The sequence below is a fragment of the Lonchura striata genome, chromosome 25 (assembly GCF_046129695.1).
Source record: "Lonchura striata isolate bLonStr1 chromosome 25, bLonStr1.mat, whole genome shotgun sequence".
Taxonomy (NCBI): Eukaryota; Metazoa; Chordata; class Aves; order Passeriformes; family Estrildidae; genus Lonchura; species Lonchura striata.
The window spans coordinates 1,873,765-1,892,331 of record NC_134627.1 but is presented as its reverse complement, the minus strand read 5'-3'; the positions used below and the strand labels follow the sequence as shown (position 1 = coordinate 1,892,331).

Sequence of the window (18,567 nt, the reverse complement as noted above, 5' to 3'; positions counted from 1 at the left end):
CCACACTGCGCATGCGCGCTGGGCCGCCCGCTGTGTTCCCGGAGCCGGAAGTGACGCCACAGGCCGGCGGCGGGGCGCGGCGCCATCTCCGGCGGAGCCGATGCCGGCGGAGAAGATGGCGCTGGACGGGCCCGAGCAGGTGCGGCCGGCCGTGACTGGGCGGGGGAGCAGCGGGGCTGGGGAGGGACGGGGGCGCGTCCTGCTGCCCGAGCGGTGTGCTGCGGCCGCGGCTGCTCGGGCCCGGCAGCGTCGTGACTCGGCGGGTCTCGGGGAAGGCGGCGGAGCCTGAGCGGCGGGACGGGACCGGGACCGGCATCGGGATCGGGATGTGATCGGGACCGGGGTCAGGATCGGATGGGACCGGGCCCGGGGCACTCGCAGGGCGCGGGAGCCGGGGCTGCTGTGGGCAGGACGGGACACGGGGGACCCGGACTCGGCTGGGGGGTGCCGGGCAGGCAGTGCGGGGAGGGGAGGGACACCCGGGAGAGGGGAAGGGGAGCCGGGGCCCGGGCGCGGTGGTGCTGGGCAGTCGGGCCCGGCGGGGCGCGGCGGGTGCCGGCGGTCGCTCAGCTCTGCTGCCCCAGATGGAGATGGACGACGGCAAGGGCGGCTCGGGGCTCCGGCAGTATTACCTGTCCAAGATCGAGGAGCTGCAGGTGAGCACAGCCGCGGGGCACACCGGGCCGCTGTCGGGATGCTGTGGCCGTGTCCCGGCCCCTGTCCCAGCGCTGTGGGCAGGCAGGGCTCTCCCTGGGGCGCTGGGGACACGAGGTGGGGCTGTGCCCTGAGCTGGGGCTGCTGCGCCCTGGCTGAGGGGCTGCTCCTGTCCCAGCTGCCAGAGGGCAGGGATGGGTGGGATATTGAGATGGAATTGTTCCCTGGGAGGGTGGGCAGGCCCTGGCACAGGGTGCCCAGAGCAGCTGTGGTGCCCCCAGAGCCCTGGCAGTGCCTAAGGCCAGGCTGGAGGGGACGTGGAACAGCCTGGGATAGTGGAAGGTGTCCCTGCTATGGCAGGGGTGGGATGAGACAAGCTCTGAAATCTTTTCCAATGCAAACCCTTCTATAATTCCATGCTGGAAGCCATGTGCTGGGTGTGGCTGAGCCCCAGGCCGCTCAGCAAAGCCTTTCCCTTCAGCTCATCGTGAATGAGAAGAGCCAGAACCTGCGGCGGCTGCAGGCGCAGAGGAACGAGCTCAACGCCAAGGGTACGGCCTGGAGCAACTCCTGCTCTCCTGGGCTGGGCCGGGCCTGAGGGCTCTGGGGGCTCTGGGCCTGGGGGTGTGGCAGCCCTCAGGCCCAGGGCTGATGCTGAGCTGTCCCTGCCCCAGTGCGGCTGCTGCGGGAGGAGCTGCAGCTGCTGCAGGAGCAGGGATCCTATGTGGGAGAGGTGGTGAGAGCCATGGACAAGAAGAAGGTGCTGGTCAAGGTACGAGGCTGAGCTGCCCCCAGGTGCCGGGGCTGGGCTGGGGCTGTGGGACAGCTCAGGGATGTGGGGTGGGAGCTCCTTGTGCAGAGGAGCTCTTTGGTTTGGCTCTGCTGGGCCTGGGGCTACCCTGGGTGGCCAGTGGGGTTGGAGCTCCTGGCTCCTGCTCCTCCCAGGCCATGGGGATGTTCCTCAGCAGCGAATTCCCAGGGAAAGAATTCCCGGGGGTCTTTGCTCCTTTACAGGTGCACCCAGAGGGGAAGTTTGTGGTGGATGTGGACAAGAACATTGACATCAATGATGTGAGTGCCCCGGGGCTGTGGGGGTCCCCAGGGCAGGCAGAGACACCTAGCCCCCCGTGCTGTCCCCACAGGTGACCCCGAACTGCCGTGTGGCCCTGCGCAATGACAGCTACACCCTGCACAAGATCCTGCCCAACAAGGTGGACCCGCTTGTGTCCCTCATGATGGTGGAGAAGGTCCCAGACTCCACCTACGAGATGATCGGGGGCCTGGACAAGCAGATCAAGGAGATCAAAGAGGTCATCGAGCTGCCCGTGAAGCACCCAGAGCTCTTCGAGGCACTGGGCATCGCCCAGCCCAAGGCAAGTGGAGGAGCTCGGGGAGCTCTGGGGAGCCCCAGGGCCGCGCCGTGTCCCCCGGCGGGCTCTGAGGGCGGCGTGGCCATTGCAGGGGGTGCTGCTCTACGGCCCCCCCGGCACGGGGAAGACGCTGCTGGCCAGGGCCGTGGCCCACCACACCGACTGCACCTTCATCCGCGTGTCGGGCTCCGAGCTGGTGCAGAAGTTCATCGGGGAAGGTAACGGGGCGGGGGTGGCTCCGGGGCTCCTCGGGGCCGGCTGGGCTCGGGGCCAGGCTGAGCCCGCTGCCCGCAGGGGCCCGCATGGTACGGGAGCTGTTTGTGATGGCGCGGGAGCACGCGCCCTCCATCATCTTCATGGACGAGATCGACTCCATCGGCTCTTCCCGCCTGGAGGGCGGCTCTGGCGGCGACAGCGAGGTGCAGCGCACCATGCTCGAGCTCCTCAACCAGCTCGACGGCTTCGAGGCCACCAAGAACATCAAGGTAGAGGGGCCGGCCCTGCCCGGGGTCCTGCCAGCCCCTCGGTGCACAGGGTGGTGACAGCTGTCCCCCTGCACAGGTGATCATGGCCACCAACAGGATCGACATCCTGGACTCTGCCCTGCTGCGCCCCGGCCGCATCGACAGGAAAATTGAGTTCCCCCCTCCCAACGAGGAGGTACCAGAGCCACCCCCAGCTGGCCCTGTCCCTGCTGTCCCTACCCTCCCTGGGAGCCATTCCTGGGCTCCAACCCTCCCTGTGCCCTGCTCCAGGCCCGCCTGGACATCCTCAAGATCCACTCCCGGAAGATGAACCTGACCCGGGGCATCAACCTGCGCAAAATCGCGGAGCTGATGCCGGGGGCCTCGGGGGCTGAGGTGAAGGTGAGCTGGGGGCTCTGGGGACAGGGGTGCTGCCAAGGGGGGCACTGGCTGATGTTCCCCTCCTGTCCCCTCAGGGTGTGTGCACAGAGGCAGGGATGTATGCACTGAGGGAGAGGAGAGTGCACGTCACACAGGAGGACTTCGAGATGGCCGTGGCCAAGGTGGGTGCCAGGGGAGAGGTGACAGTGGGGGCTGATGGGGGCACACAGTGTCCTGGGTGGCGTTTGCCAGGAGCACAAACAAAGGGGTGTTAATGTGTGAGTGACATGGCAGAGGCTGCTAAACCTTCCCTGTGCAGGGCTGACACTCAGTCTGGGGGTGTTTTTGGGGTAATTAACACCCAATTTGGACGATGAATGTTGGACCCATCCCTGTCCTGTCCCCCAGGTGATGCAGAAGGACAGTGAGAAGAACATGTCTATCAAGAAGCTGTGGAAGTAACGGTGAGGCTGGAGCTGCTCCCTCCCTCGGTGCTGTTAATAAAGAGCTACTGTGGCCAGGCCCGGGCACTGAGCTGGGGACTGGTTTGGGGATGGGGTGGGGGCTGCAGGACACAGCACACACCCCACAGAGCTGCTGCTGACTGCTTTTATTAGAAAAGATCCAAAATAGACAAAAACTGGTTACACAAGAGGCAGAGCAGGAACCCCTGAGCCCAACCCTGGGAATCTGTAAACGCCCCCCCACCTCAGAGCCTGCAGGGGGGCAAAGGCACTTCAGTGGGGGTGGCAGTGGTGGCACTGCCCCCATGGTCCCCTCCCTCCTCCCCAGTATCTCCAGTTCTTGGTGCGCCTCTGCCCCCAAACCTCGTCAAGACAAGTGGTTAATGATGGAATTATGTAAAACAGTGGGAGTGGGGTAAGGAATAAACTGATTGTCACAAACTGAACCTCAGCTCTTGGTTCCGTATCCCCAGAGCAGCCCGGGGAGCCTCCCTGAGGCCCTGCAGGAGCCCAGTGCAGGAAGAGGAACTCAATCAATATATTAATTAATTAATCAAATACAAACCCACTGTACAAAACGCTGCCTTTTTTTTGTTTTTTCGTATTTTTTGGTTTTTTTTTTTATATAAAACCTGTTCACAAAAATAGTGCAAAACATCGGGGGGAGCTGGCGTTTGGAATGATGAACTTTGGTTGAAGAGGGGCAGGGCGGGGCCTGCGGGGCTCGGGGTGGGGCTGGCAGCTGCTCCCCACGGGCACGGGCAGCGCTCCCCGGCTCCGGGGGGATTTTGGAACGGGAGGGGAGCGGGGAGCCCGCGGGGCTGCGCGGGGAGGGCGCGATGCAAAGCGGAGGAGGCGCTGCGGGGGCCTGGGGGAGCGGGGACTCCGCTGTGCTCGGCCCGAGGAGCCCCGGGGAGCTCCCGTCCCTCCAGGCACATCGGGTCTGTGCAAGTGCTGTGGCTTCCAGTCGGTACCGTGCGGCTCAGGCAGCGCGGCGGGAGCGCCGCCGGGCCCGCCCGCCTTAGGTGAGGCGGATCCCGAGCACTTGTTCCAGTTCCTGCCGGCGCTGCTGCACCTGGGGGCACCGCGGCGGTCAGCGAGGGACAGGGCACGCTGCCCGGGCTCCCAGGGCTCTGCCACAGCCATCCCAACTCCGTGCCCACCCCAGCTCACCTTGGCAAAGATGTGTCTGCCCACGGCCTCCTGCGCCCAGGGCTGTTGGTAGAATTCGGCCCGCCGCTCCTCCTCGGGGTTCCCGATCACATCCGTGATGATCTGACCCAACGGGGAGGGGGCACCATGGTGAGGGATGCAGAGGGACCCAGACCCCTCTGTGAGCTCCAGGAGGGACCCAGACCCCTCCCAGCCCCCCACTCTGCCCAGCCCCAGGGCTTCAGAATCATGGAATTGTTAGGGTTGGGAAGAGACCTTCAACCCTTACCCCAAACCACTGAGCCATGTCCCCAAGGGCTACATCCATGGTTCTGAACCCCTCCAAGGATGGGGACTCCACCACTCCCCTCAGCAGCTGTGCCAGTGCTGACAACCCCTTCCAGGAAGAAACTTTTCCCAATACCCAACCTAAACCTCCCTAGCAATTGTTCCCCTGTACCTTGAGGTCCCTCCTCTGGGATTTGATCCATTCCTGGATGAAATCCTGGGGGTTGTTGCTGAAGCTCAGCATGAAATCCCTCTGTGTCTTCAGCTGGTTGATGGACTCGATGGTCTCATGGATCTAGGCAGGTGACAGGGGTCAGAGGAGCTCTGCTCCCCCCCAGGACACGGCTGCCCCCCGGCAGTGTCCCCTCCCACCTTGGCATCCAGGGAGGCAATTTCCTGCTGGTTGGTGGTGGAGGCCAGGAAATTGCTCATCTGGGCTTTGAGGGGATCGTCCACCTCCACGTCGATGTCATAGCAGGCCGTCTTCTTCTGGTCATTGGGATCCACACTGGGGGAATGGGGTTGGGGGGACCTGCTGAGCCCCCACCTGGCTGGGGGTGCATGGACCCACAACAACAACACCAGTGCCCCAAGAAGCCTCGAATTTGGTGGTTCTTCCCCTCCCAGGTGACTTGTGCTGGTCCTTCAGGATGGAGACCTCAAAGTGGGCCCAGCCCAGGGAGCGCCCCAGCCCTGGGGACACTGCTTGGCTCAGTCCCCACCCCACTGAGCCCCCCCCAGTCCCGGGGACACTCCCCATCCCATGGAGCCCCTTCAGCCCTGGAACCATTGCCCACCTTGCCCACCCAGTGTCCACCCAGAGCCCCTCAGGGCCGTGCCCATGCTGTGCCCCACCTGATGGTGTGGTTGATGATGATGGGGTCCGGGTGCTGCAGGAGCCCTGCCAGCTTCATGGGGATCTCGGAGAAGCGCATGCGGACACAGTTGAAGATCTAGGGGGTGAAGCAGAGCCTTTGGCACCCATGGCAGGGTCTCCCCTCACCTGTGCAGCCAGGTGGGGCATCCCCAAGCTGCTGGTGCAAGCCAGAGCCCAGGGAAGGGCACAACCAGAGCCTGGAAGGGCTGTGGGAGCTGGTGAGAGGCTTTTCCCAGCTGGATGAGGTGGGAATGTGCAGGTACCTGGCGGAAGTAGCGGTTGCAGTTGATGAACTCCTTCTCGTGGCTGTCCTGCAGTTTGTTGTGTTTGATGTAGAGCCACAGGGCCTGCATGATGCTGGCCCTGGTCTGGGTGTGCACCCCCAGCAGCCGGGCCAGCCGTGGGTCCAGCTTGTACTGGGGGGGCTGTGGGGACAGCGGGGGTCAGCCATGGGAGCAGCCAGGCCGGAAAACCCCCCCAGAGCAGAGCCCAGCTTGACCCACCCCTGTCCTGTCCCCAGCCCAGAGCACCGAGCGCTCCTGGGACACCTGGAGGGATGGGGACTCCAGCACTCTGGGCAGCTTGTCCCAGTTTTTAACTTCCTTTCCCAGAGCTCCCTGTGCACCTTTCGATCCCTGCATGCCCCAAATCCTCATCCAAGGCCCTGTCCCAGTTTTTAACTACCTTTCCACACAGGAATTCCTCCTGCTGCCCAAAGGAGAGGGAGAGGGGGGTCTCTGGAGTCCCCCACAGCCCCTGTGTCACTGCAGGTCCATGCCTGGAGCTCCCCGTGCTCCTTTCAATCCCTACATGCCCAAACCCTCATCTGAAGCCCCGTCCCAGCCCACCCCCACCCCTGGGTGGCCCCAGGCCGTACCTGGTGGTCCAACATGAGCAGCAGGGTGCACTTCACATTGACATCCCCGGGACGCTTCACCTGGAAGCCGTCGGTCTCCTGGGTCGTGGGCATCCGGTGCCACTGCGAGGGACAACGGGGACACTGCTGAGAACAGGGCCTTGGAACCAGCCCTGCCAGCAGGGCTTGTGTCTGCAGAGCTGGGCTGGGGCTCTGCGCTGGCACAGCCACCCAGCCTGGGGCACCCCTGGCAGCTCCTGATCCCAGGGGTCAGCTCAGAGCTCTCCCGCTCCATCCGATCCCGGGCTGTGCTCCAGCCCTGGGATGGACTGGGGCAGTTCCAGCCCCGAGTGCTTGGGGTGCAGGGCTCCCACAGCTCCCAGATCAATCCTGCAGGAATGTGCATTAGAGCTGCTCCCAGCTTCCCCTGGAAGGGGATTCAGCCTCTCCACAAAATCTCCCAGGGCAAAAACATAAGCTGGGTGCAGGGAGAGCTCCAAGCAGGAGCACCCAAAAAAGGTCTGAGCCCTCTGCCAGGCATGGCTTAAACCCCCAAGGACCCTCCAGCTCAGTGACAGGCAGGAGGGCAAACCCCTCTTCCCACAGGGCATGGGGGTGAGCCTCCTGTGGGATCAGCACCCCGTGGGGACCCTCTGTGCCAGGCTGGGGGGCAGCTAAGCTGCCTCTGGGGCCACATCCCTTCCCCACACCCCACAGCTCCAGCGCTGCCTCAGGACCTGGGCTGTGAGGGCTCGGAGCCGAGCTCTGCCAGGGGAGAAAAGGCATCCCCAAAGCTGACCTGGGAAAGCACGAGTGTGGTCCCCATGGAGGGCCTGGCACTGCCCCCAGCCCCAAAAACCTGCTCAGGCCCCTCTCCCAGCAGGACAGGCCCCGGCCTGGGAGCCGAGCATCCAGAGGGGGAGCAGCAGGGCTGTGCCCCCATTCCCCTCTGGGATCCCCTCCCACCTCACCTCCACCAGGTGATTGTCCGGCCCGTAGAGCTCCTTGTCCAGCTCGATCACGAGGCTCTTGAAGAAGGAGGAGAACTTCCTCTTCTGCTTGCTGGGCTGCAGACAGGGCAGCAGAGATTCCTGATCCCAAATCCAGCCCCAGACCCCAGAGCGGGGCAGGTGCTGCCCCAGCTGAGCTTTCAGCACAGCACCAGTGTTCCCAGCACCTCCTCATCCCTCCTGGGTGATCCTGATGAACCAGCTCCTCCTCCCACCTCCTCATCCCTCCTGGATGCTCCTCATGGACCAGCTCCTCCTCCCACCATAACTCCTTCCCTCCTGGATCCTGATGGACCAGTGTTCCCACCACCTCCTCATCCATCTTGGATTGTTATGGACCAGTGCTCCTTCTCCCACATCTTCATCCATCCTGGATGATCCTGATGGACCAGCTCCTCCTCCCACCTCCTCATCCCTCCTGGATGCTCCTCATGGACCAGCTCCTCCTCCCACCATAACTCCTTCCCTCCTGGATCCTGACAGACCAGCTCCTCCCTCCCTCCCTCTGGATGCTCCTGATGGACCAGAGCTCCTCCTGCCACCCCTCCAGCCCCACTGGATCCTCACATCCTCCAGCAGTTTCCCCTCCACACGGAGCTCCCAGGAGGCCACACGCTCTCCCCCCTCTCCCTCCTCCTTGGCCGGGGTGAAGGTGTTGGAGATGTAAATCCTGAGCTTCCGCTTTTGCTGTGGAATGGGAACAGATACAGGGATGGATGGAATGAGAGGGGACTGCAGCACCCATCTCCATGCCAGCATGAGAGGAAATGGCCTCAGGGGAATTTTAGCTTGGATATTAGGGAACATTTATCCACAGAAAGGGCTGTAGAACATTGGAAAGGGCTGCCCTGGGCAGAGGTGGAATCCCCCGTCCCTGAAGTGTCCCAGAAAGGTGTGGATATCCCACCTGGGGACACAGCTTAGGGTGATGGCTGGACTGGATGACCTCAGAGGATTTTTCCAACCTTAAGTTTCCCATGATTACATGATTTCCAGCCCCCCTCCCAGTCCCCCAGCTCACTGTCAGGGGTTTCTTGATGGCCTCCTGGATCTCCATCCTCTTCCGAGCAATGGTTTGGTCCAGCTTGCGCTCGAAGGCCAGGAGGTCCATGTAGGCCTGGGATTCTGGGACCAGCTCCCGGATCTGGACACAGGAACGGTCAATCCCAGGGTGCTGGCATGGGCTGGATCCCTCCCACAGCCTCAGCAGCCAGGAGATACCAGGTGACAAGTCCAGCATCCAGCTTTTATTTTAAACCCAGCCTGGAGCCCTGCAAAGCTCTGCCCAAACCATCTGGAGCCTATCGCTGTTCCCAGCAGCATTCCTGCATGGAACGGAACCCTGGAATCTCAAGAGGGACTCTTAGGGACCTCCTGAGATCTCCATCCCACCCCATTCCTGCTCCTTGCCTGCTCAGAGTCCAACCCCGCCCCAACCCTCTCCTGCCGTGCCAGAGGGAGAGACAGAAACATTCCAGGGTGGTTTGGGATTGAACAGAAATTCCCAATGGGCAGGAGGGAACTCGGGGAGATCCTCCCTTTTTGGGGACCCCCATCCCCTGCAGCAGCTCAGCACTGTACCCCAGGCTGAGGTGACACTCACCCTCTGTGGCAGCACCTTGTCAGCCATCTTCCTCCTCTTCACCCTGGGAAACAGGAAAAATTACAGCTCCCAGAGGACACCCTGCTGCCTGCCCACTGGGGATGGACACTGGGAAAGGCTCTTCCCCCAGAGGTGCTGGAACTGCCCAGGCTCCCCAGGGAATGGGCACAGCCCCGAGGCTGCCAGAGCTCCAGGAGGGTTTGGACAGCGCTGCCAGGGGTGCCCAGGGTGGGATGTTGGGGGGTCTGGGCCAGGGGTGGGACTGGGGTCCATTCCTGTTGGATTGCTCTGGGGAATGGTTCTTCCCTCCCCAGAGACCCCTGTAGCTGTGACCTTGTTAGTTTAACCCTTCCTTCCTTTCTTGACCCAACTGGCTCAGAGCCAAGTATCTTTTCCTGAGCAGGACTCTAGATAAGCTCTGCTCTTCCTTCTTCATCCTCTTTCCCTCTTTCTCCCCTGGAATAAAGTCTTGGACCACATCAGGGGTTAGAGCCTCTTTTGGAATCTTTTGCCTTGCCCCTGGAATATCCCCCCCAAAGCCCTCTCAGATCTGGGCTAGTCTGGTAACTCTGGGGAGCTGCGGGAGTGAGGATTTCACATTCCCACTCAGGATACTCCTGGGGGGAAGGTGTTGGATGCTGCAGCCTGACACCAGGGAAGGAAATCCAGGAAATGCTGGAGAAAGCAAAGGTGCTAACAAGGCAAAGGCAGTGCTGCAGCACAGAATTCCCAAATTTCCCCTCTGAAAGCAGCCAGCCCATTCTCCCAGTGCTCCAAACCAAAGGCACTGCCAGGAACTCCCTCAAACCCAGCTCAAACCAAACCCTACTGTGGTGGGGCTGGAATCCTGGGAAAATCCAGCTCGGCTGGATCCAGCCCTGCCCACTGCAGATTCCCATCACCCTGAGCCCATCCCAGTGCCCAGCCAGCTCCTGCTCAGCCTGGGCACAGCAGGGAATGCTCTCCTGCTTTCCTGCCCGGGAGATGGGGCAGGCTCCAGCAGCACAGGGAATTGCTGTTTCTCCAGCTGCACCTGGAGCAGCAGGATCACATGGGAGGGGCCTGGGGGACACTGCAGCTCCAGAAGAACACTCCAGGAGAGGTCACAGCCCTGCTGTGGAGCAATGCCTGCCTCATCCAACCCCCCTGCCCACAGGGTCTGGTCACCCCAGAGCATCTGGAAGCTCCTAATCCCTTGATCTGGCGGCTGGGAGCAGGGAATGCCCAGCCAGGAGCCTGGCTGATCCCTGATCCCAGTCCCCAGTCCTGATGGGATGCTCTGATGTCCCTGTGGGTGCCAGGCTGCTCCCTGTCCCCAGCCCCCAGCTTGCTCCAGCTGTGCAGTGCTGGGATGGCCCAGGAGGGATCAGGAAGCCAATGGAGCTGCCAGGGAAGGGAATGGGACCCGAGCATCCATGAGCACAAAGGGATCCTGCCTGGAGACTCTAGGAGCCAAACAGCCCCCACAGAGAGGGATCAGCAGGGCTGGGAACCAGTGAGGAGCTGCTGGCAGAGACCAAACAAAGAGTCCTGCCTTGACTGCAGCTCCAGGGAGCATCCCTAAAATCTGCCAGGCCCATCCCACACTTCCAGCCACATCTGTGCCTGTCAGAGACATCGGGGACCCCTGAGAGGATGAAGAAGACCCCCAGGAGCTGCTGCTGGGGACCCCACGAGGCTCTCTTGTTCCTGGTGCAGAGGAGAGAGTGAGAGGAAGCTGCAAACTGAGGAATCGCTGCCTCCATCCCAAAACATCCCATTCCCAAGCTCTGGCAGGTGCCAGGCTGGAGGAAAACCCTGCTGGTCCCCTCCTCTGCAGCAGGACAGGAGCTGTGGCTCTCTGCATGATGTGACATGTGAATGGAGTCCTGGAGAGGCTTTGGGGTCTCAAAGACAGTCGAACACTGACTGAACACAGCCCTGGGATCCCCGTCCTGAATGGAATTATATCCATCTTTTTACAGCTCTGTATCTGCAGTGACATCTCACTGATATTAGATATTATTTCTGTTTGTATAGGTATTTCCAGAACAGGGCTCTCCTCTCCTCTGCTCTGGAGAAGTTTCCCAGCAGAAAATCCTGTTGGGAATGAATTATTGTGCCTGCTTTGAACCAAGCAGCTCCTGGCTCAGCTCAGGTGGAAAACAGGAGGTGAAACACAGCCTGGATGCACTGAGAAGCAGGGATGCAGCTCCCTGTCAGCAAGGATTAGTGTGGTAGTGCTGGGAACGTTCAAGGAGCTGATCCCTGGTAGAGTGGAAGGTGCCCTGGGGTGGGACTGGGTGGGCTCTGAGGTCCTTCCTTCCCCCCACCCCCACTCTGTGATGTTCCAAAGTGCAGCCAGCAGGCAGCAAGACCCCCCCATCCTCCCGCGGGGATCCCTCGCGGATGGGACACGCCAGCCTTACCCTCTGCGGGGGGTGGCCATGGGTGGCTGTGCCTGGGGGGTCAGCAGGCGCTTCCTGAAGGGATCCATCATGGCCTGGGGCAGGCCGGGCCGCAGCGGGGTCGCTGCTCCGTACGGGGGGGCTCCCGGGGGTCCCACCTGCAGCCCTGCCATGGGCATCCTGCCCCCGGGGGGCATCCCGGGGCGCTGCTGGACAACAGGACAGCGGTTAGACAGCGCCTGGCCACGCTGCACCCCCGGGAGCCCCCTCCTCCCAAGGGCGCATCCCGGGCCAGCGCAGGGAATGCCAGCAGCAGCTGCAGCAAGAGATGGGAAAGCGGGAACAGGAGAAGCCAAGGAGTGCAGGGAAGCCTGGCCTGGCAGCACTGCAGCCAAAGCCAGGCTGGTGGCCCTGTCCCACCACCCCCAGCTGCAGCAGCACGAGGACACTGCCGGCAATGTCCCCACCCTGGCGACCTCGTGGACTCCTCTCTGGAAAGCAGCACAGGAGGGGGGAGCAGGGCAATCCCACTTCCTCCCCCAGGCAGGAAGGAGGTGAGGGATGGAGGAAGCAGCAGCTCCTCCCTGTCAGAAGCCAGCTCCCGTCCTTCCCCTTCCAGGGACACACACAGGGAATTTGGGAGCCACAACAAAACCCTGAGGGGTCCCAGCCCTGGCAGCCCTTCTGGACCCTCAGACTACTGATTTGGCAGCACCCACTGGTGCCTCAGGTGCCACCAGGTTGTGCCCCCCAGGACCCAGCAGTCACCCCTCCTGCTCCTCCCTGCTCCACCTTGGGGCTGATCCAGCAGCTTCCCAGGATCCTCTGATCCTCAGCTCCCCCTGCCAAGCTGGGAGCTGGGAGAGCCAGCAGAGCAACATTTCTGCCCTGCCGCAGGCTCCTGACATGCCAGGACATCCCCACAGCCCTGCAGGGCAGGGAGCCAAGGAAACACCTCATTCCCTGCACACAGGGATACATCTGGGAGCAAACCCTGGATGCAGGGTTGGGAATATGGGATGCAGCTGGCCTGCCCTCCACAGCTCAGAGCTGTAGCTGGGGTTGGTTTGATGGATCTGCAGCCAAAAAAAACCCTAAAAAACACCCCCACCTCTGTGAAAAGCTGATAGACACAAAGCCAAGAGTTTGAGCTGCCCCTGGTGCCTCTGCCAGCAGCAGATCCCGAGAGGAGGAGTGTTCCAGGCAGGGTCAGGGCAGCAGCAGGGCCCCAGGATTAGCGCTGCACGTGGAAGCTCAAACCCCCAGGCCAGGCTGAGCCCGTTACACAACACACACAACCACAAGGCTCCGGAGCCTTTGAAGCAGCGAGCCCAGAGCCAGGGCTCTGACCCTCCCTTCCCCAGGGCAGGAGGCTCCATTTTCCTGCTCCCAGATGTTCCTCTCCTCCTGCTCAGCCCCATTTGTGCAGCTCCTCGTGACTCTGGGGGCGAGTAGGGCCAGCAGCACCTCTCTCTGCCAAAACCACAAGGCCAGGCCCCAGTTTCTTTGGGTTTATCAAGAAATCCGTTGTGGCAGGGCCGGGTGGATCCACAGCCTGTGAAACACAACAGACCACAGAAAATGTTGGCCTGCAGTTCAGTTCCAGCAGGACTGTGGAACCCCTGTGGAACCCAAACCTGTACTGACACACAGAAAAGCAGAAAAACCCCCAGAAGAGCTGGGAAACTTTTAATTTGAAATTCCTGGGCCCCTGGAGCAGCTGAGTGCAGAGCCCAGGCTGGAAGCAGAGCCTGCATTCCCTGGAGCACCAGGAGCAGGAAAAGGCTCTCAGGGAAACCCTGCCCCGGGTGTTTTTCAGTGCCTGGAAGGCCAGGGAGGTTCCACAGCTCCAGAGACATTCCCTGCCCTGGGAATGCTGTCAGGAGCTTGCTTGGAGCTGACCCAGCCATGCCCAGCTCCTGTCCTTCAGTCAGAGCAGCCCTGAGGTCTCTCCTCCCTCCCTCTGCCACTCCATGGAGCACATTTCAGATCTATCCCTGAAGTGAGAGATTTGGAGGCTTCAGAGAGTCTTTGACAGCTCCACATCCTGGGCAAGGTCTCTTGTGTGTCCAGCTGCTCTTTCCAGGGCTCTACTGAGACAATTCCATTGGCAGGGAGAGGTTCAGCACAAGGATACACAGACTGGTCACACCTTAACTTCACCATCACCTCCCAAACCATCTGACAACCATCAGCCACAGCTCAGCTGCCAGGGAATGACTTCCAGCCCACCAAGGACTCACACTGGATTGCCTGGATGAGCAAAAAGGGGAGGGCAGAACCCTCCACATGGAATTTTCCTCTCAGTTTACTCTCAGGATTTTCAAATTTATAACAGAGAAGGCTCTTGGCTCAACCAGTACCTGGAGCAGACTTGCCCCAAAGACTCCCAATCCCTTCTCACACAAGCCCAGCCTAAAACCTTCAGCTGAGTCAGAAAGCAGCACCACAGCCCCAGGGTGAAGCCTGTCTCCAGCCCCTCTTGGAAAGCCAGGAAATTCCCAGGATGCAGAGGGCTTAAACTCAGGAAATTTGATTAAACCAGCTCCAAGCAGGAGCTCATTCCTGCCCAGCACCCCCAGTCCCTGTGCCACCCCCAGGGCCCGCCCCGTCCCCTCCCCTCAGAGGGGCAGATAAAGGGCAAACCCTGCAAGCTCAGCAGGAGGAACAGCCTGGATCCCATCCAGTGCTCCCTGCAGAGCCTCTGGAAATGGGACAGTGAGCAGCTCGTGTCTGCTCCCTGCCAGGGACGGGGCTGTGCTCGGGGTTCATCCCAGGGCACCACTCAGCCCACGGGCCTGGGGCAGCTCTGCCCGGAACCGGCCCTGGCTGAATCCAGCAGGAGGCTGGCAGGGCTCCTGAGGGATGTTTGCTGGCATGGCAGGAGCCTCTGAGCCTGCCAAAGGCCCCTTCTCGAGGAAGGGCAGCCCAGAAATCAGGGGCTGGTAGCAGGAAGGAGAAGCAATAAATCCCAGGATGGATCTGCAGGAAGAAGCTGGGCTGGAGAGAGAACTTGAGGCAAAGCAGGAATTTTGCAAACAGTTCCAGAGCCTCTTCGTGTCCCTTCCAGGACCCTTCCAGGCTCTTCCCTGCACCTCCCCAGCCAGGGAGGAAGGCAAGGCTCCTCCCCACCGGGTCCTGTCCTGCTCAGGATCCAGCTCTGCACACTGACAGGGAACCAGGCAGCCAGAGCCCACGGCCATCCTCCCCAGGCTCTGCAGCACAGCCTGGCCCAGCACCAAGAGCTCTTCCTGCAAGTTCCTCCCCTCGTGCCCAGGCAGCAGCACTTCCCACCGGGATAGAGAAACAATCCCTGTTCAAACAAGGCTCCAGCTCCACATCAGGCTGGGCTCCAGGAGAGCTCTGCTGCCCAGGGCTTTGCGTGGATTGGGATCATGAGCCCCCTGCACACCCCAGAAGAGTGATTTTCCACTTTGTTCCTCTTTATCTGTGAGCAAATCCCTCTTGGGAGGGTGCCAGGGAGAGCCTGGGCTGGTGCTGGCACAGACCTTCAGCTGGGAGGTGCTGCTGGGATGGAGATGCTGCTGCTGCTGCAAACTCTGCTGCAGCTCCCTGCAAGCCCCCAGATTCCCCACACTTGGAAAAGCTCTGTGTTTGACACAGGAGGAGCTCCAGGAGCCAGATCTCAGCTGTACAGCTGACATGAGGAAGTGGTAAATCAAAGGGAGAAGGGCACAGCACAGGCACAGCCCCCAGCAGACCCAGCACACATCCTGGAATGTCTCCAGCAGCAGCAGAGCTGTCTGGGCTGGACAAACCTGCCCGTCCACAGCCCTGCAGCTGGAGCCCTGAATGTTCCAGGGCAGGGAAAGGAGAGGTCACAGGGACTCAGATCCCACAGGGGCAGGAACAAGGAACAAAGGGAATTTCTGTTCAATCCCAGGCTCCTCCTGGGGAGATGGGCTTGGCACAAACCCTGCCCGTGGTGTTCCTGCAGGGCCAAACTTTCTGGAGGGTTCCCGGGAAGGCGCTGTGGAAGCAGAGGGAGCAGCAGGGCTGGAGGTGTTGCTGTTCCCCCTTCCCTGTCACGTTTCCCAGGAGCAGCAGAGCGTGCTTGGGCTCTGCTCTGCCCTCCTCCCCTGCTCCAAAGGACAGTGTCCATCTGCTTTGGATCAGGCTGGAAGCAGCTCCAGGCTCGGGCTCTGATGAAACCTGACTTGGAAAGCCTCTCCCTGGGGAAGGGTGGGGTTATCCAGCACAAGCAGCCTTATGGAACAGCTCTAGGCCTGGCTGCTGGCCCCTGGCCCCCTCCAAGCCAGTCCCCACCACTGCATGAGCAGGAACACTGTTCTCCCTGCTCCCCAAGGGGTGGATTTCTCCCACACTGCACCCTCTCCAGGCCACTTTCACGTGGCACAACATTCCACACTTCTTCAGCTGCTCCAAGGATTTCTCCATGAAGCCCAACTTCCCTTCCCACTGCCATCTGCCCAGGGACAGGATCACAGAGCTGCTTCCAGGCTTGGGAGTTCTCAGCCTGCAGCAGCCTCCTGGCCAGGGAATCCAGGCTCTGTCTTCCCAACACGTGCCAATAAAATCCATTTAATGGGGACCTAATTCTGCACCAGGGAAGCATCAGCAGGGCCAGAGCGCTGAATTCCAAGGTCTCATCCCACACTGATTCACGCTGCTCCAGGCCACGGTGTTAATCCCAAAACATGGGAAAAACTCTCCTACACCTGAAGCCAGCACCTGAAAAAGCAGGAAGGCTCCTTCCCACTGAACTTCCATGAAACCTGGCTGCTGGGGCTCAGCCTGGGCATCCTGGGGAGAGGGATCAGGGTGGGGGATCTGCCCACACCCCCTACCACGCCTGATGCTCCTGCTCCTGGAAAAGGCCTCTCCTTCCTGCTCCAGGCATGGCACTGGCCCCTGGCTGCTCCAGAAACATCAGCTCCCACCAAAGGAGCCCCCTGGACTCCCTGCCTGGGCTGCCAGGAAATCCCCAGCAGGCACACAAGGATGTCCAAAGGACGAACATATGTTTAATAATCCCGAGATTAGAGCTCCTAAGCCCTCACTGGCCTGGCCTCGGCCTTTTCTGTCTCCTGGTGCCCAAACAACACAGCTCTTCCTAAAACTGGGACAGAACCAAGCCCTGGGGGGATGGCAGAGATGGGAGGGGTTGTTTTCCTCAGCCTGGGAATTGCAAAACAAAGGGCAGACCCGCCTGGATCCTCTCCCGGGCTCAGGGAGAGGCCACTCAACACCAGCCCCGGGGCGGATCCCGCTGTGTGTGTGGGGACATCACCGCGGGGCCAGCACAGCACCGCGGGGCCATCGCCCCCTGCCCCCGACACCTGCTGCCAGCCCAGCCTGGGGAAGCAGCATCTGCCAGCCTGTTTACCCGGCTGCTCCAGCTGGCTCCAGCCTCCCAGCTGGATTTTGCACCCTGCACACGGAAGGTCAGGCAGTGCTCCCGCCTCGAGTTACCAGCGGCTCACACCCGGCCAGCTCAGCTTCCAACACCATTTTCTGGCGTTTTGAAGGCTGCAGGAGGAAGTTGTTTCCTTCTCCTGTGTTAAGGAGCCGGAATTTCCCTGCGCTTGGTTTATTTCCTGAGTTTTAAATCATGCAAATCAGGCACAGCTCTGGAGGAGGCAGCGGCGGCCCAGGAGAATGTGTTGCACAACTGGGCGCCTCCATTTCCAGCCTGCCTCGAAAACTGAGCTTTATATCTGAAAACTCATTCCCGAAATAATCAGCACAAACTTGGGAGTGAACTGAGAAGCCAAGTGTGCAAGGGGGAGCAGGAAAGTGTGTCAGGATATACTTCTAACTGCTGGAATAATAGAGAAATATGCAGTGGTTTGGGTGGGAAGGGACCTTAAATCCACCCCTGCCATGGCAGGGACACCTCCCACTGTCCCAGGCTGCTCCAGCCCTGTCCAGCCTGGCCTTGGGCACTGCCAGGGATCCAGGGGCACCACAGCTGCTCTGGACACCCTGTGCCAGGGCCTGCCCACCCTGCCAGGGAACAATTCCCAATTCCCAATCTCCCATCCATCCCTGCCCAATGGCAGTGGGAGCCATTCCCTGGGTCCTGTCCCTCCAGGCGCTTGTAAACACAGTTCTTACTTCCTGAATTTACTCGTAAAAGATGCCAGGCTGAAAAACGAGTGATTTAATTTCTTTTGGAGGGCTGCTGGTTGTTTGGGTTTACTTTCCCCAACGCTACCGAGCGCCCGCTCTCCTCCCCCACCACTAAGCAAGCCCCGGTCCTTCCGGAGGACACTCCGAGGATACTCCGAGGATACTCCGAGGTTACATCCGCGCACCACGCGCTGCCTCTGCCAGGGCACGAACGCGCTCCCGGCGGCTCCGCGCGGGGCCGGGCCGGGACGGCTGCGGAGGGACCGGCCCGGGCCCCGGCAGCGACCCCGGCCCGGCCCGGCCCGGAGCTCGGAGGGGCCGGGGCCGGGCCCGGCCCAACTTCCCGCGGGCTGGGAGGGCGCAAAGTGTGAGCCGGGACGAGGGAGGAGCCCCGGCTAACGGCGGCGCAGAGCGGCCGCCCCGGGGCTGCCGGGCCCGCTCCGGGCGATGCCGGCCGGGCCCGCCGCCTGCCCCGGGAAGGCCCCGCCGGCCCGCCCGGGCCCCGCCGCCCTCCCGCCGCCCCGGGCTCTCACCTGGTACTGCGCGGCGGCCGGGCCCATGGCGCGGTAGCCCGGGGCGGCGGCGGGCGCGGGGCTGGGGCCGCGCAGCAGGGCGGTGCCGGGCCCCGGGGCCGGCGGGGCGGCGGACGGCGGCAGCGGGCTCAGCGGGAAGGCGCCGCGCCCGGCCATGGCGGGGCCGCAGCGGACGGGACGGGGCGGGGAGGCCCCGGCGGCGGCTCCGAGCGGCGGCGCCGGACCGGGAACAGGACCAGGACCGGGACCGGGACCGGGAACGGCTCCGCGCCCGCCGCCTCAGGCCCCGCCCCCCGGACAGCCCCGGCCCCGCCCCGGTCCCGCCCCCGTGCCGCGCGCGCACCCGGGAGCTCCGCCCACTCCGGCACAGGCTCCACCCCCAGCCCCGGGCGGGACGTGCGTGAGTGACGTAAG

The 18,567-nt window shown here is 62.0% G+C and overlaps 2 protein-coding genes across 5 annotated transcripts; one reads left to right on the top strand and one right to left on the bottom strand.

Annotated features, from left to right (window-relative positions):
* The first annotated feature begins 6 nt into the window (after positions 1–6).
* PSMC5 (proteasome 26S subunit, ATPase 5) lies at positions 7–3,911 on the top strand. Its single transcript, XM_021546957.3, has 13 exons — positions 7–139; positions 585–656; positions 1,136–1,205; positions 1,329–1,426; positions 1,669–1,725; positions 1,797–2,027; positions 2,116–2,242; positions 2,319–2,509; positions 2,586–2,684; positions 2,780–2,890; positions 2,965–3,051; positions 3,278–3,333; positions 3,807–3,911. Exons 1-12 carry the CDS (start codon positions 101–103, stop codon positions 3,329–3,331), a joined length of 1,236 nt encoding a protein of 411 aa, XP_021402632.1. The 5' UTR covers positions 7–100; the 3' UTR covers positions 3,332–3,333; positions 3,807–3,911.
* Positions 3,465–18,254, bottom strand: SMARCD2 (SWI/SNF related BAF chromatin remodeling complex subunit D2). Of its 4 annotated transcripts, none has more exons than XM_021546956.3 (13): positions 18,154–18,254; positions 11,528–11,712; positions 9,120–9,162; positions 8,538–8,660; positions 8,084–8,203; positions 7,478–7,573; positions 6,528–6,629; positions 5,914–6,075; positions 5,629–5,726; positions 5,146–5,281; positions 4,946–5,068; positions 4,507–4,608; positions 4,241–4,408 (listed from the first exon to the last, which is right to left on the bottom strand). In XM_021546956.3, exons 1-13 carry the CDS (start codon positions 18,178–18,180, stop codon positions 4,355–4,357), a joined length of 1,371 nt encoding a protein of 456 aa, XP_021402631.1. In that variant the 5' UTR covers positions 18,181–18,254; the 3' UTR covers positions 4,241–4,354. The 4 variants fall into 4 exon arrangements, with proteins under 4 accessions (XP_077644380.1, XP_077644379.1, XP_021402631.1 ...); XM_021546955.3 differs by having other exon boundaries at positions 11,528–11,715; positions 18,154–18,206; XM_077788254.1 differs by having other exon boundaries at positions 3,465–4,608; positions 18,154–18,230.
* Between the last annotated feature and the right edge of the window lie 313 nt (positions 18,255–18,567).

Excerpts from the sequence above, each read along its gene's own strand:
- PSMC5 (XM_021546957.3), top strand. The coding sequence starts at position 101 with ATGCCGGCGGAGAAGATGGCGCTGGACGGGCCCGAGCAG. Across the intron at positions 1,206-1,328 it reads GAACGAGCTCAACGCCAAGG|TGCGGCTGCTGCGGGAGGAG; the intron begins GTACGGCCTGGA and ends TCCCTGCCCCAG. Across the intron at positions 2,891-2,964 it reads CCTCGGGGGCTGAGGTGAAG|GGTGTGTGCACAGAGGCAGG; the intron begins GTGAGCTGGGGG and ends CTGTCCCCTCAG.
- SMARCD2 (XM_077788253.1), bottom strand. The coding sequence starts at position 18,180 with ATGGGCCCGGCCGCCGCGCAGTACCAG. Across the intron at positions 11,716-18,153 it reads CGGCCGCCGCGCAGTACCAG|CAGCGCCCCGGGATGCCCCC; the intron begins GTGAGAGCCCGG and ends CCTGTTGTCCAG. Across the intron at positions 5,069-5,145 it reads TTGCCTCCCTGGATGCCAAG|ATCCATGAGACCATCGAGTC; the intron begins GTGGGAGGGGAC and ends TCACCTGCCTAG.